The sequence below is a fragment of the Lipophrys pholis genome, assembly GCF_963383615.2.
Source record: "Lipophrys pholis genome assembly, chromosome: 19".
Taxonomy (NCBI): Eukaryota; Metazoa; Chordata; class Actinopteri; order Blenniiformes; family Blenniidae; genus Lipophrys; species Lipophrys pholis.
The window spans coordinates 18,378,039-18,393,867 of NC_137647.1; the positions used below are offsets into that span (position 1 = coordinate 18,378,039).

The 15,829-nt window shown below is 43.3% G+C and overlaps 1 protein-coding gene across 1 annotated transcript in view; it reads left to right on the forward strand.

Annotated features, from left to right (window-relative positions):
• LOC308124644 (inactive phospholipase C-like protein 2) overlaps positions 1 to 11,280 on the forward strand; it is a 75,452-nt gene extending 64,172 nt beyond the window's left edge. The window contains exons 5-6 of the mRNA XM_080487766.1: positions 3,800 to 3,909; positions 9,759 to 11,280. Coding sequence (XP_080343892.1) covers positions 3,800 to 3,909; positions 9,759 to 10,220 — 572 coding nt within the window. The 3' untranslated portion in view covers positions 10,221 to 11,280. The remainder of the gene's footprint in view (positions 1 to 3,799; positions 3,910 to 9,758) is intronic.
• Positions 11,281 to 15,829: the final 4,549 nt, after the last annotated feature.

Sequence of the window (15,829 nt, forward strand, 5' to 3'; positions counted from 1 at the left end):
AGTTAACACTGTCACCTTTCTCTGTGAAGTATGCCAAGATGAATGTTTTGCCAGTCCAAAAACATGCATGTCAGGTTAACTTTCACACCCGGAGATGCCTTCACTCATCGCTGACTGAGATCAGCTCCATAACCCGCTTTAGAGAAAGCCGTATGAGACCGATGGTTAATGTTTCTTTCACGATTTATCCTCCGACGTGAAAAGACAAGAGTCACACCAAGGTTTGGAGCCAGCGAAAACACAACTTTTAAATATTCATGTTTCGTCATCCCATATGCACCAACATCGTGGTGTAATTGAGTCATTCACATAATAATGTCCCCTCAACATATTTGCTGTTGATGTCTGTGGTTTAAATACGGCATGGCGCCGTGTCTTGGCAGGTCGGGGAACAGGTGCAGCCTCACCGTATGAGCTCAGGACCTACTGCCTCTCTGCAAGCCTCCGTGCTTGTTTATCAGTGTCCACTCTCTCTCTCTCTCTCTCTCTCTCTCTCTCTCTCTCTCTCTCTCTCTCTCTCTCTCTCTCTCTCTCTCCAACCAGTTTGACAGTTTTTTTTTAAGATGACTATGAATGTTCTATCAGCATGAAAATTCATGGAGATGAAGCTCTCCCTGCATTAGTCTTTCCTTGTATTTGTGTATTCATTGTTTCCCAGCTCATTATTCTCTGTTTGCAGTGATAACAAGCAGTGTGTGTGTGTGTGTGTGTGTGTGTGCGTGTGCGTGTGCGTGTGCGTGTGTGTGCGTGAATTGACATAAATTAATGAAAACTCTGATCTGAGTGTTGTGTATCTCCCGCACACATCTCTGTTTTGATCGCGTCTTCTCATCAGCTCCTGTTTGGAGATTCTGTTTGATTTCAGTATTTACTTACCTTTCCTGCTCCCTGTCTGAAGCTTGTATCTGAGTGTAAATGCTGCTGCTGCTGCTGCTGCTGCTGCTGCTGCTGCTGCTGCTGCTGCTGCTGCTGCTGCTGCTGCTGCTGCTGCTGCTGCTGCTGCTGCTGCTGCTGCTGCTGCTGCTGCGGCGGTACTCATTACACAGACAGAAACCCTCGCTGCTCTTTACACTGACTGTGTGGCTAACTGGGACAATAGACACTTAAGTTCTCAGATGGAAGCTGATTTTCTTTCTCTTTACCAGGATCAATAAAACTGGAGTATAATAACCTTTGAATTTCAATTTTTGGACAAAAGATTTCTTTGAGTTTTGGGGCCTGAATGTCTTATGGCAGAAGCTTACCACACTAGGATTTTTGAATTTAAATAAAAGGCAATTTCAATGTTATATGATTTTTAGTGCAACATCTGCAAAGTTCTTCATTCGCAGCATGTAGCAGCCTGTTTGTTTTTAATTCCATGCTTACAGGACCACATTTCGGGAAAAACCTTCATTGCGTTTTGGGTGTTTTGGGCTTCAACCATGTGACGTTAAACGTCACACGGTTGAAGCCACTGAAAATTAAACTGCTCCCAAGGTGGAACTTTTCGAAAATGCTCTGAAGCATTCTGTTTATTAGCTGAACTTTTAGAAAGTTTAAGTGACAGTAAGGGCTGGTAGGGCCAGCAAAGGTTTAATAATTAAAAAAAATGCTCGTAGCATTGTAACAAGCTGCCTCCAGTTAAGTCCACCTCTCAAATCCCCGGTCGCCTCGTGTTCCACGATCACTAACTTTCTTGGCGGAACTCTGAACCAGAATCAGTCCCATTACCTACCAGAGATTACAAGATCAAAGGAGCCCTAATCCCTGTTAGAGTGAGTTTCAGGCTCCACAGCTGATATTCTGCAGTGGCTTTATAGCCTGACTGCTTGGAACAGTGAAGAACAACAAGCTTTCTCTTTATTTATTGCATTATATATATACTGTACTTATAGCAAGTACATCTGGATGTGTAGCAGGGAGCACGGCAGTACTCTGTGCAGTATCGTACCTGATACTGGTATTGGTAGAAGCGTCCCTAAAAGTGACCATATATGGTCATTTTCTCTTGCTTCTATAAAACTAACTGTAATAAATTGTTTTTTATAATCAGAAAACAAATACGTTTTAACAAAGATACCATGTATTGTTCAGACTGACGCAACTGGATCATGACATAATTTCTTTTATTATGATCTCGAATAGTTCGAACAACAAATTGTGAGAGAATCTGTTCTTTACATTTAAGGATTGCCAAATGAAGTTTCAACAAAACTGAATCTAAAGAACCTCAAAGTTCTTCAGAAACCTCAGGATGATCCGTAGTCCTATCTACTGTCCGAACAGATGTTGTCAAATGCTTTTTACATCTTTCGTAGCGCAATCTCTGCAGCCTCCGCTCACTCTTACTGCTCCAACATGAAGGGAATTGCTACGATCTGCTGTTCACGTCTGCCTTTAAGGGATGAGGGAAGTTGTTCCCTCCCCATTAAACACGAGTTTAAATAACTGAAGAGGGCGTAAGACTATGGAACGATCCTGGATGAGGGGATTTCTTGTGTTTTGTGGCTTATTGTCTGACATCAATGTTACTCCAGTGAATCAAAGCGAGGGTGATGCGAGGTCAGCTGTCAAGGACAGATTGAGAAGCAGGCGGCAGGGTTAGGAGGAGTGTGTTTATTAAGCCTCTGGGATTAGGAACGGGCTAAATGAAGCCGGAGGTACTGATAGATTAATGGGGGAGCTGCTACATCAGTTATATACGATGCTGGTCGCTCTGCAGGATTGGCATGACAACAAGGCCACTTTAAAGTCTTGTTATATGCGATAGAAATATTGCATATACAAATGACAAATATTTATTGTGTATCAGATGTTTAATGTTCATATGTGTAAAGCATGTGTTTTTGTCTGTCTAGGTGTTTATCTATACCACAAAATTCTACATTTCTTGACAGGAGTATCCACCATTTGTTCAAAGACAGGCGCCACATGTGAGAGTCAAACAACAGAGTCTAACCGGATGACCTTGGATAGTGTAAAAACTACAAAGATGACATTAACTGCTATTTTCCCAAAAAATTTAATGAAATCCACATAGATGACCAAGTCAGCTTGTTGGGTGGTCCATGGTTTTTTTGGTTTTTATTTCTAAAATGCAAAACAACAAAAAGTGCAAAGTGCAGTAAAGTGCATCGAGGGAGACAGGAGTGTGGCTTCTCAAGCAGCATAACCAAGGATGATGTTCAAAGGCGTCTTAAATACAGCGAACTCAATTGGATGAAACCATTAAAAACTCCAGAGGTGATATCAAGAACATTTGCTTTTTTTAAACTAAGTTAAAATTATGAGGGTGATGAAATATAGATTTTTTTTAAATTCATATAGATATATTTACAAGCAGATTTATATATATGGATATATATACTGATATCAGTGTACATAAATAATTAATTTTTTTGTATGTCTCTGTATGTTCTGTAGGTTTTGAAGTGTCTGAAATAAATTATTTTTTTATTTTTTTAAGTTGACACAAGGCTTTTGTTGCTTTTTTCTTCAAGACATTTTAGGTAATTTAAGTTTGGGAAAAAGAGTTTAATAAATGAGAATTTTTTTCAGATTTTCAAGGTCGTCGTTGATCCCAAGTTGTCATTATTTAAAAGGAAACATGTTTCCTTTTTGTTGCTCTGGATTGACTGAAGTGAAGCTGGGATGTATGTAATGTGAAATAACCTGAATGTGTGGGTCCTGCTCTGTCCCACTGCATGTCCATGCCCTTTATTCAATCTCTTCTATTTGCACAGTGGTTATGTCTAACATTGTGCAAACAACAGCGTTGTTTATTTCTATGAAAATGTGTTTCTGTGTCTGCGTGCAGGTCTGGACTTCCATGAGGACTTGCATCGCATCGGAGCAAAGGAGGGTCTGAAAGGCCGCAAACTTCAGAAGGCCATGGAGAGCTACGCCTGGAACATCACCGTTCTGAAGGTACAACTCATTATGGTCACGCTGTGTCCTCGTTCGACTGAGGCACTGCTAATTATGCTCACTCATGCGGACTTGTGAGATTAATTTGTAGACTGTAACCAGCTGGATAAGCATTTCTAAACCCTGTAGCTGAGATTAAACTACATGATGTCTTAAGGAAGCTCTCTGGAGTGATTTTGTCCCCCCCCCCTCCCTTTTGTAATCCCTAAATCTCTTAATTAATTACTGTTAATTCTAAGTTGTGGTTTATTTATTCGCTCACGTAGCTATTTTGACAAGACATGATACGATTGTTCACACTGTTTGAAGACTCGGAACAAGCCGTGTTTTTATTTCTCAGGAGAAGCTACCCCCCCCCCACACACACACACACTCACACACCCCCACACACAAACACACACACACACACACCCACACACACCCCACCCACCGACACAGAAGATAAGGTTGCCCAATGCTCTCGTTTCATAGCCTCTATAAATACTGGTGGTAATACTAGCGCTGGGAACAAAAAAATAAATAAAAAATGCTGCTCAGACTGCAGGAATGGTCTGAGGCCGACCAGAGATATTTTTATCTCATCACATCTGAAATCATTTATATTGAGTGAGAAAGCTCCCCTTGACTCGGCTGTTTGCTTGAGTGTCAGGATGAATGGAAGCTTGATGATTTGTTTGTCTATTTGCCTTGTGATGTCTATCAAACCAGAAGGAAAGAATGGCGATCAGGGCAGTAACGGACAATTATTTAAATGTTTTTTGTTTTTTTTTTATTCCAAAGACAACCAACAGCACCCACTAGTGGCCCAACATAAAAACGACATTGTTTTCAGCATTTCTGCTGTTTTCAAATGCAAATCTTTTTTGAACCGAAGACACAAAAATGATGGGTTTTCACAACGTTCAATCCAAGTTCACAGCAGAAGGTGGCGTAATAATAATAAAGCGCAATAATAAAACAAACACTAATGTGATGAGTGAATATCGATTTGGCCTCCAAAAAGTTTGCAGGATTACTGTTACGCCACAAAAATGGGCCACTTAAAATCATATTAAAATTATGAGGCTGTCACTGCAAACACAAACATATATATAGAATTTTAATAATAATTTTCCTAATCTGAACCACTGTAACTAACAAAAAAGAAGAAGAAGTCCGAATTTTGAAAAGTAGGTAAACAGTACTGAAATGACTCAACATCTTCCCTCAGAAGTGGCATGACTTAAGTTTCACCTTCTTATAAAAAAGAAATCTGTGTTTTTCCAAGAGTTGATTCATAGTGAAATAATAGTGGTCGTCCTTCACTATCTAAATTTATAAAGTATTTATAAATAAGTTAAAATAGTATTCCGAGTTTTACATGTAAGATTCAGATTCAGTTTTAAATTTGGTGTTTCACAAACAAATTGTGCAAAGTTTAATGAAAAAACATAGTTTGTAATTTTACTGAATATGAAATTTAGTAAGATTTAATCAGCATTACCAGTCAAAACATGCTGACAAAGATGCAGAGCGACAGCGGCTCGCCAAATCGTGTAACAAACTGCTTTCTCTTCCAAATTACTCCAAATACACTGAAGTCAACCTCCACAACAGTCTTAGTATTTCATGTGGCTAATATTTCAAATCCAATTAAACGAGCGGAAAATGTTTTTGTAATTGTTTCTTTTATACTAATGCAGCTAGAATTGCATTGATTATTCTCCACAGCGCTCCAAAGACGGGATGTGCTTAAGTGCCACTTAACAGATGGACGCCCAAACCAACTCACACCCAACCACCTCCACACCCACCCTGCTAAACCCTTCCTCCTAAATCCCCGCCTCGTCTCACCAGGCGCACACACACACACACACACACACACACACACACACACACACACACACACACACGCTCCCGCTCTGTTTCTTCCTCTCGTTGATGACAAAATCTCCTCTTCGTCCTCCTATTCTTCCCTCGTAATCTGCGCCACACGCTGAACATTTGGTGAGAGCCCGGTGCCAGCTTGCCGAGGCTGGCAGCTCGTGGTTACTTCACCTGTCAACCCCTCCAGATCCTCCAGGAAGCGCTCGGCGGTGGCGACGGGGGCGTGGACGGGGAGGCTGGCAGCCGGGGTGCGGGGGGGGGGGACTGGAGGATGACTCCCTTGTCTCTCTGTCGCCGTCTCCCAAACTCCCTGCGCACACTCACCCTGACAGTTGAGTCAGATCTGAGCTGTCATTGTGAAGCAGGGTATTTTGCCCATTTCTGTCACTCACTGTACGGCGCCGTCAAAGGAAAAGTAAAATCTGAGAGACAGAGGGGGAGGCTTTGAAACAAATGTCAAGTATATCGCAGTTCTTTTTGGAAGGATAAAAGGTTATGGGGGAAAAATACTCCCCACCATTTTTTGCTTTAATTACTGTATTGCATAATTAACCTCATACTCAAATAGTTCATTTTACATCGTAAACTCTAAGACTCTGGCCCTGTTCTCAAGTGGGAACGGAAAACATTTGTAGCAGTTTGTGGGTCCGTACACACAACAACAGTGCAACTTTTTGGAAACGCTCCAACTCCCTTCTCCATTGGAAATGGTTAAAACTCAACTTTTCACTGTGCATTTTAACCACAGCTGTAGTGAATAGTTTTTTTCTGCACATGTACGAGTAGAAGGACAATAACGACAATGGCGGCCTCCAGAGTGTCATGACTCCCGGTCCATGTTCTCCAGATCTTGGTAGTTTTATGGTCGAGAGTCACCTGGAATAGCAGTCCAACTTGGTCGTCTGTCCATACGAGTGTCCGCGTACTCGCCGTTGTTCTGTGTAAAGGCCTCTTCATACTCCATAAGAACAAGACGAAAGTTCGGCAGTGCGGGGTCCTGTCGAACAAAATGACGTCATTTCCTTCGGCCAGCTCCTTCTGGCCGAACAAATTTGTTTCGGCTGTGCCAACCACCCTGGCCGAACTATATGGGAGCCGCACTGCCGAAACTTCTGCACTGCCGTGTGCTGCGCATGCGTGTTCTAGTTCGCTCATGACTATCGATAATATTTTAATCATATTTAGCTTGTAACAGCGCTACTGTACGAGCGCCGCAGCTCGTTAAAATGTCGGAGTGTAGGCTGACGTGATGCACCTGAACGCATCACGAACAGCTGTCAGCTCCTGTAGTTAAAACTGGACTAACATCGCGCTCGGACAAAAACTTTTTTATAACTGAAAAAGTTCAGAGAAATGTATTTCTGAAAGCACTGGAGGCCAGAAATAAACTGTGCAGTTGAAAAGTTTAAACGCCGCTTCACAGACTTGTGCCTGCAGCGAGGGGGCGTGGCCTGCGAGTTCGGCAGCTTCTTATCGGAGTATGAACAGTCCTGCCGAAAAAGCTTTTTTGTTCTGCTGCTGGCTGACGTCACTGCCGAATTTTCTTCTTGTTCTTATGGGTTCAAAAGGGAGTATGCAGGGGCCTTAAACGTGCGTGTAGGTTCATTACAAAACAAACAGCACCCTCTAGTGGCCCGGCATTTTCAGTGTTTTTACCATTTCCATGTGAACGGACATCGTTTTCAAAACGTTGCGGTGTGAGCGCGAAACTCCAAAACGATGCATTTTCACTTGAAATGTATAAACAAAGTCTTTATCTGTTCAATCAGCTTCACTCTGTGGCGCCCAGGCCCGGGACCCCCTGGGGGGCTCCGGGGACCTTTGTAGGGGGTCAGGAGGAGGAAACATCTGGGGGTCAGGGGTTGCTCTCTTCCCAGCGTTATTTTTTCGGTTGATCCTCGAGAAGTAGGGGACAGAACATAAGGCCCGTCTCACAAGTGATTCCAATCCGGCCCAGGAAGAATCACTGAAGAAACCATTGCGTTTTCAACACAAACTCCACTGAGGGGTGGGTCGGTGTGTTTTGCAGCGGGCACAATGCTCCGTGAGGAGGGCCTCATCCTCCCACACTTGGAAAACCTCTGGGAGCCTATTCCTCCCAATAGAAACCCGCTGAATTCATAAATTACAGTTCAGGTGGAGAAAAATTGCTGTCAGTCACTCTATTAGAGTCTGCGGCCTCAAGAAACACTACAAACATGTAACTGACTATCCAGATCTCTTAACTTAAAAACTGATTAACACTGATAAACGTGAAGGACGCTGGTCTTGGATTTAATTAGAAACTACTTGTGGGATTTGGTGGCTGACCTCGCTTGGCTTTACCCCCCGTGGCCAGCTTTAGATCCACTGTACAGGCGACTGCATCCACACACACTAGTGCCGTCGTGATTCGGCTCTGGCAGCACAGAACGAGCTTCTTGCTGTCTTATTTTATTCCCGGTGAGTCATGACTTACATAATTTCAGTTATTTTCTGATGTATGACTTATTCATGCTCCTGTTTTGCGCGCTGGATAGGCGCAGGTAAAAGGCCACTTGCGGTGCGTCGGCATCGAGCTGGGAATCAGGACATCGGCCACAGTGTGCAGGCCAGCACCTTTACTCTTCACACAATATGTCAGGCCGCTGTTCCCGCCCGGTGGCACGGACAACTTTATCCCTTTCACCGTTTACACTCCAGCCTGGTGGACAGCAGGTCACCTCCCGGGTCCTCACAGCGATATGAGCCCGGCGAGCCGTCACAACAGCTCAGACAGACTGAATCTCAATGAGACGGAGAGGAAATATGCAGATTTCTCATGTTGGAGTTGACTCATAGGAAGATATGAGGGGTTTTTTTGGGGGGGGGGGGGCTGAAGGCTTAAAGACCATAGTAGTGGGCTGACTTCCTCAAACCAAGTTTTCCTTGCACTTGTCTTTTCACCGTCTTTGGACAATTCTAATAATATGAGCAACACGCACTTACACACACGCACACACACACACACACACACACACACACACACACACACACACACACACACACACACACACACACACACACACACACACACACACACACACACACATAATCGCCGATGGAGAACCTGCACCACATTTCCACAAGGCACAGACGGCCAGCTCAAGGAGGCAGGCAGCCGTGGCCCAGATTGGCTTGACAGCGCTGCGTTGCAGAAAGCCTGCTCTGACCACTTCCTCCACATATGGCCGGGATTCTTCTCCGGTGTGCTCAAATAGTGAGCAGAAATGGAGGAGAATATTATCACCATATGACAGCCCTATTCACCAGCTGAGAAGCGCAGTAGAAAACCCTGGCAGTCAACCAAAGGTCTTCTGTTAGTGGCTTTATACTGCCCCCTGGTGTATTTTAACAGGCAGTGCAATACACAAGACATTTTTTTTTTTTTACTTCATTTTAATACCGTATTTATTTTGCGGAGAGTTAAATATTTTTAAATATTTTGTGTTTACCATTTACGACTAAATTATGGCTGTATAATTATAAAAAAGAAAAAAAAGAAGCAATTTTTGCCTTCAACCATCATGCAATACCAACAACATAACATCTGATTGGTTCCAGATTTATTCCACATCAAAATACGATATTCACAATTATACAGCAAACGTGACTGAGTGCTATTTTAGGGTATAAAGACAAATTATTAGTAGGTTATGGTAATGACTGCATTAGAGTCTTGAGCTCTGCACCAGCGAGTCCGTTTGGGGTTACATGACTAGACAGAAGACTTGGAGACATCGACATCCATTGAGGATCTATTGTGGAAGGAGTTTTAGACAAATTTCTAAGTTCCTCCATAAACTTTTTGGTTGGTGTCTCATTTAACACAGATTTTTGTTTCATTCAGTCGTAAACTCATCTAGTTTTGCTGCATTATCACAGCACAGTGTCACTCTTGTCTTTGCACTTTCCTCCAGGACACATTGTTCACAATCCTATCCGTCTGTGTGTCTCCCTCCCAGGGCCAGGCAGACCTGCTGAAGCACGCCAAGAGCGAGGCGCTGGACACTCTGCGTCAGATCCACTGTGCCGCTCAGTCCTGTGGCCTCAGTAAAAACGGAGCGGCTTCCCCCCAGCTCCAGCACCATCCTCACCACCAGCCGCAGCAGACCCAGCAACAACCTCAGGCCAAGCCCCACCCGCCGCCGCCACTTCCACCGCTGTACCACGCCCACACCCAGCTCCAGCATCAGCCTTACCTCCCCCCCTACCATCAGCAACACCCACAGCAGCCCAACCCCCAGCTGCCGGCGCTCCCTCTGGTCCAAACTCTTCCCAGACCCCCGGCCTATCCTCAACCCCCACCCCTTTCCCAGCTCCAGCTTCAGTTCCAGAGCCAGCAGCAGAGGGCAGCCGGGCCCCTCAACGCCATCCCCGAGAAAGAAAAAGAGGCGGTCAGCGACAGTCCGGCAGGATCCTGCTGACCCGCAGCCTGTGCCCACAGAGAACCCCCCCCAGAGGCAGACAGAGAGAGCGAGACGGCAACAGGGAAGAGTGCGGAAGAAGCGCGGGAGGACGGTAATGCCAGGGAGCTGGAGGAAGTTGCAGAGAGAATTAGGGAAATGATGATGGCGAGGAGGACTCGCCGCGTTAGGAGTGAGACGCAGGTCTGAGGAGATTTCAGACGGCTTACACATCACTCACACACTAACAAGAGGGTTGGGAAACTGGAGAGATGGCGCTCGTTTCTCACAGGATTTGGAAGGTAATAATTCTCCACCTGAGCCGGAAAGATTACACAACTTCCATCTTTTCTCTCGCCCAAGGTTAACGGCTGGTGTGTGTTCTTGCAGACATCCCTGTCTCTCTTTGGGCCGTGTCGCCAACCCGCCCTTCTTCACAATGTACCTTAAGCTCTGTGGGTACAGGCTTTTTCCTCACACTGGCTTTTATAGCCACAAATTTGCCTTTTTTTTTATTTCCAAAGACTCCTTGGCATGACTTTGAGTTTTTACATCTGCTTATTGACCCCTCCCCCTCCATCTTAGACGTAAGGCTAAGTGCTAACCCCCCCCCCAGACTGCTTTGAGTGGAGAGGATGTCGTTTTCATTTTAAGTGCACAAAGTAGAGCAGTTCTACTAGCGTGAGCTCTGTAGGAGTCATTTCAGCACAAACCAGGGAGCTATAGAGCAAAGATAGGAAAAACTAACTGCAGCTGTTGATGTCCACTCACCCCCCCCCCCCCCCCCACTCCCCCTCCCCTCCTGCTGGTGTCCGCCGCCATCCAGCCGACCCCCCCCCAATAGATCTGTTGTCATTCCATAGGGTCTCAGTTCCTCTGCATTCCTGGACACTCCCCCCACAGGGTCTCTTTGTCTCCTGTGTGTACGATGTGATGTGAGGTGGTGTTTTGGTCTCCCGGGTGACGCTCGCTCACCGATCACTCTCAACTGGAATATCCGACCCCGCCCGTTAGAGGTTAACGTCAACAGGAGCGTGGTACTGCTGTCAGTGAAAACACAAAGTGATTCTAGATGTAAAGTGTATGTAAAAAAGAAAAAAAAAAAAAATTCTAATGTACGAAGGGAACATATATTGCTATAATAATTCTCAGACATTAATGATTGATATTATAATAATTGTTGTTAGTTTTATTGATATTCTGATTCTTTTTTTTTAACATTACTGCCACGTGTTCAGTGAGTCGATGGCTGTCGTTCTGCGGCGCGGGTCAGAACCGCCGGCGCATGCGGGGCTGGATGGAGGGATTTACGGGTTAGTGCCACAACACGCGGGGTCCAACGATAGCCTGGCGTGTTTCACTCCCAAGTGGATGTGGTTTCTGTAAGAGCTCCTTTTAAGTGGCCCATTAAAACTGGCTTCATTGTTTACCTCGTCTGCTCTTGTTTATTTTTGCTTCACGTGGGTTTTTGAGCCACTTCAGTGACAGAATGCTTGAAAAACAGGATTTTAAGGGGTTTCATTTCTATATGTTTTAAAAAATAGTTGAGTCAGCATTTAATTAACTTATGTCGCAAATCTACTAAGTTTAAGCGTTTTACAACAGAAGTGTATCATTTATTTAAGGATACTAAGAAAAGAAAAAAACAATTTTAAAGTGTCTGTGATACACGCAAAGTTAAGTTCGCAAAGCCATCAGCGGGAGGAGAAGCTGGTGGTGAATAAAGAAAAAGTTGAATTTGACGAAAGAAAGTTAACAAGACTGTACCAGCGGCAAAGAATACAGCTTCATTGAGTAAATGGACAATGGTCAATCAATCAAAAATCAATAGTTGCGGACCGCCCTCACTGCTGTGAAGCTTCTCCAGGATGGAAACTGGCCCTGCTAATTAATAACCATTTGTTAATGACATTTTCAAAAACCCATTGCCTTTTTTTTGCTTTTTTCTTTTTGGCATTTTGAGTCGTAGGTTTGTTAAATTCGCCACTCTTACAGTTTGACTAGAATCGCAGCAACACATCAATCAGTACCTGGAAATGCTTCAAAACGTTTCATACAAATGGACCTGGCCGGCCCTGCGGAGCAGTTTGAAAGCGGCTTTTCCACAATCAATAGAGCTTTTGGAAATCTTTATTGATCGCTTTTGATGCACTGTGATGCACCATTAACTCTCTTGATTAAGAGAGATGTTATTATTGATAAACTCAGTTTAGACCATTTGTTTTATCTGAAAAAGCCACTTTTTTTTTTTTTTTTAAGCAGTGCTTTCTGTTGTCCATAAGATGGCAACAAAACCTTAAATACATAGCTGTAAGTTAATCTAATAGTACTTTTTTTTTTCCCGATGGAAATACTCTGTTGTAACATCAAAATCCTTTGCTGTTATAGAGCCGCTCATTAACATTGCCTTTGAATTAGCTTGTCATTAGAACTGAGAAAGGGCATCAGTTTTTTCTCTCACATATATACAGTATATATATATATATATGGATGATATTTTGAGCACACTGGACACATTAGCTAATTGACTTCATTCCCTCACCACTCATCATGGTATGCCCTAATAAACCTTCAGTATGCGGCCACAAAGACATACCTGCAGTGCATCGCAGATTCACAGAGGTGCCATGGAGATGATCTGCATCAGGAGGCTAATTAATGGCAGCAAACTTCAAATGAGCAAAAAGGCAGAAAAGCGAATTAGTGGTTTTTTGGCCTGGGTGACGTCTTGAGGACTAATGGCGTGGACGACTCCAGACGATATATATAAGACACACGACTTCTCGAGATCAGACATCAGGAGAGTCCCGCTCACAGCAGGAGGAGGATGATGTGGTTTCCCACCAACTTACAGAAAGCTGCAGGGATGGACGCATCAAACAGGGTAAGGTGATGGTTTCTTCTTTTCACAGTTACATATTTTTGTCTTTATTCAGGTACATATGGCCGGCTTTAAACACAATTCTGTTATTTGTTGTCTCACTTCTTCAACTTTTATCTATATGTATAAGATAATAGAATAAAAACCTATAATGGGAGCTCACTGTCTGTTTTCAGTCGAGAATTATGGGTTATAACGGGTTTTTTTTTTTTAAATCTTGTAACTGGTGATTTGGCATGTAGCCATGAGTAAGTTACCCCAATATTTAACCAAATATCTCCCTGACTTCCTTTCTTACAACATTGATTGTTTATTTGTTTGTTTACCATGAGTTATATGACTTTATTGTTTTTTATTACAGTGTGTGTTAAAAGAAAGGAAATTAGAAACATTTTATAATATTCTAATATTAGAAAGAATTAATCCAAAACATCCCAAATGTTTCAGTTTGTGTGGAATCAAACTAAAAGATAAGGAGGTTTAAAAGAAATTACAGGTACAATTAACTTCCAAATGTATTTTTTGAGATAGGTCTGTGTGTCCATTCCAAATATGCATATTTTGTGCATAAAGTGCAGTTTTGCACTACTTTTAACACGTGAAATGCAAACTGATTCCCAAATCTTTTTTGTTTCACCTGTTAAAAGTAAGCTGGTTTCCAACACATGAGTATATATTTTTCACTTAATTGTCTTATGTATGATATCATAGACCTAATTTAAAGGTATGGTTATTTCTCCATTCAGATGCAATACTCATAGTGCTTTACAAGGAAGAAAAAAATACATTAAATTAAGGCATACAAAAGGGATTGTAAATAAAGTAAGAGTAAAATCTATTAAAGCCTGAGTAAATAATCATGTTTTTATTGCTGATTTAAATGCAGTGAGTGTGTAAAGCACAATTATATCTCCTTTTGAATTAAGGGAAATCTCAAAATTTGAATAATTTTTTTACAAGTGTTATGTTCGGATACAGAGAAATTGATGGAACAGATTGGAATATGCAAAATGAGCAAAAATACTGCGTATTTTCAGTATTTTTAATGAAACAACACATACGAAAACAAATATAGTCAACATTGTGATTCAACCATTTATACCGTTTTCCTGTCATTCAATGGAAGAAAACCAAAGTTCTGAGCTGTTAACCTCAGAAAACAGAGACAAGACTTTTAAAGTGTTTGTGGATCTCCCCACACAGAAAGCCCTGATGCTGCTCTCCATGCTGCTCCTGTCTCGGTTGGCCTGTGATGCTCATACTGTGTCCGAGTGCTGCAGCCAGCCGTCCCGCTCCTGCCGCCTCTACGTGCTGCTGTGCCGCTCCGGCAGCAGGAGCATCGGGGGCGCCCTGGCGGGAGACGCCTCCGTTGGGATCCTCACCCTGGGCAAGCGGGGGGAGGAAGAGCTCCGGCTGCAGGGCCGGCTCCACCAGCTCCTCCATGGCTCCAGGAACCAGGCGGCCGGAATCCTCACCATGGGGAAGAGGACCAGCCGGGGGGCCGGGCAGCAGTACGTGGACTGGATGGCTCAGACAGGCAGTGCAGTGCTCACACCTTTACCTGACTGAAGACCTAAAGCCTAGAGTAAACCAAGACTTTCAAAATGCAGGCTGATGAATCGTTTGTTTCCAGTGTGTACTTTACAAAAATGTTTAATATTGTATATATGTTAACTAAGGTTGTTTTCAGATGTAATAAAAACCTAAAGCTCACATGTTTCACTCTATTGTTAGATAAACCAAAAGTTCTTCCACGCCCTATTAAAGGTTCCATATTATACAGTTTTTCAACGATTTCACAAAGTTGCCAGAGGTCCAACAACATCGTATTCTAAGTGTTTTGCCCCAAATCAAGCCTTGGTACCTGAATCTAATGATGATGTCATCACCAAGGCTGTGAAAAAGCCCAATAACGACCTCTTCATTGCAATCAGGTGTGCTTTACCCAGGAGAGAGCTCCACCCTGCAGGACGCCGGCCCTCAGGACCGAGCTTGGACACCCCTGGTGTACCCGATGTCTGTTTTGGAAAAAATGGCACCCACTTGTAATTTTAAAGGGCAGAGCTGAACTACCTGTGAAAGGGTTAATGTGAGTATCCACTACCAGCGGGAGTAGTTATTTCCCTAGGTGATGTCATGAAGGAATATGTCTGATTTGCCTGTTTGAGCACTCTTTCTCTAAAAGGTAGTACCAGCAAGTGAAGGAGATGACAGTCTTTCTTCACTTCTGTGGCCTCATACACAGGCTATAGGGTCCATATTACTATTAGAAAACCATTATAAAGTGAATTTTGCAAATTATGGGACCTTTAAATTTACACTCTAGACAAGTTCTTAATTCATGCCAGTGCTAAAAGAGAGAGACTGACACACATATTGTACATTTAAACCATCAGCGTGTCTGTCTTCCTGTGAGGAAGCGAAAGCGCCGGCAGAAAACATGTGCGGAACACAAATTCCATGAAATCACCTCATCAGCTGGCAGGTTGAACTGATTTACCTGCAATCCCTTCTCCAAACTAAATGGTTGTGATTGAAACGGCCACTCCAGAAACATGGAAGCCAGAGGAGCTGCTCCGCTACTCGCCTGTAATCAGAGGCCTTCAGTCACATCCAGGTGAATGGTCACCAGCTGCTCCTGCTTGATGGAAGCACCATGAGTCTGCCAGTCCAAGTTTCAAACAATCAAACACGTCACCGCATCGACTGCAAGGAAGTGTAGAGAAGAATTACTATAGTGGTCAAATGA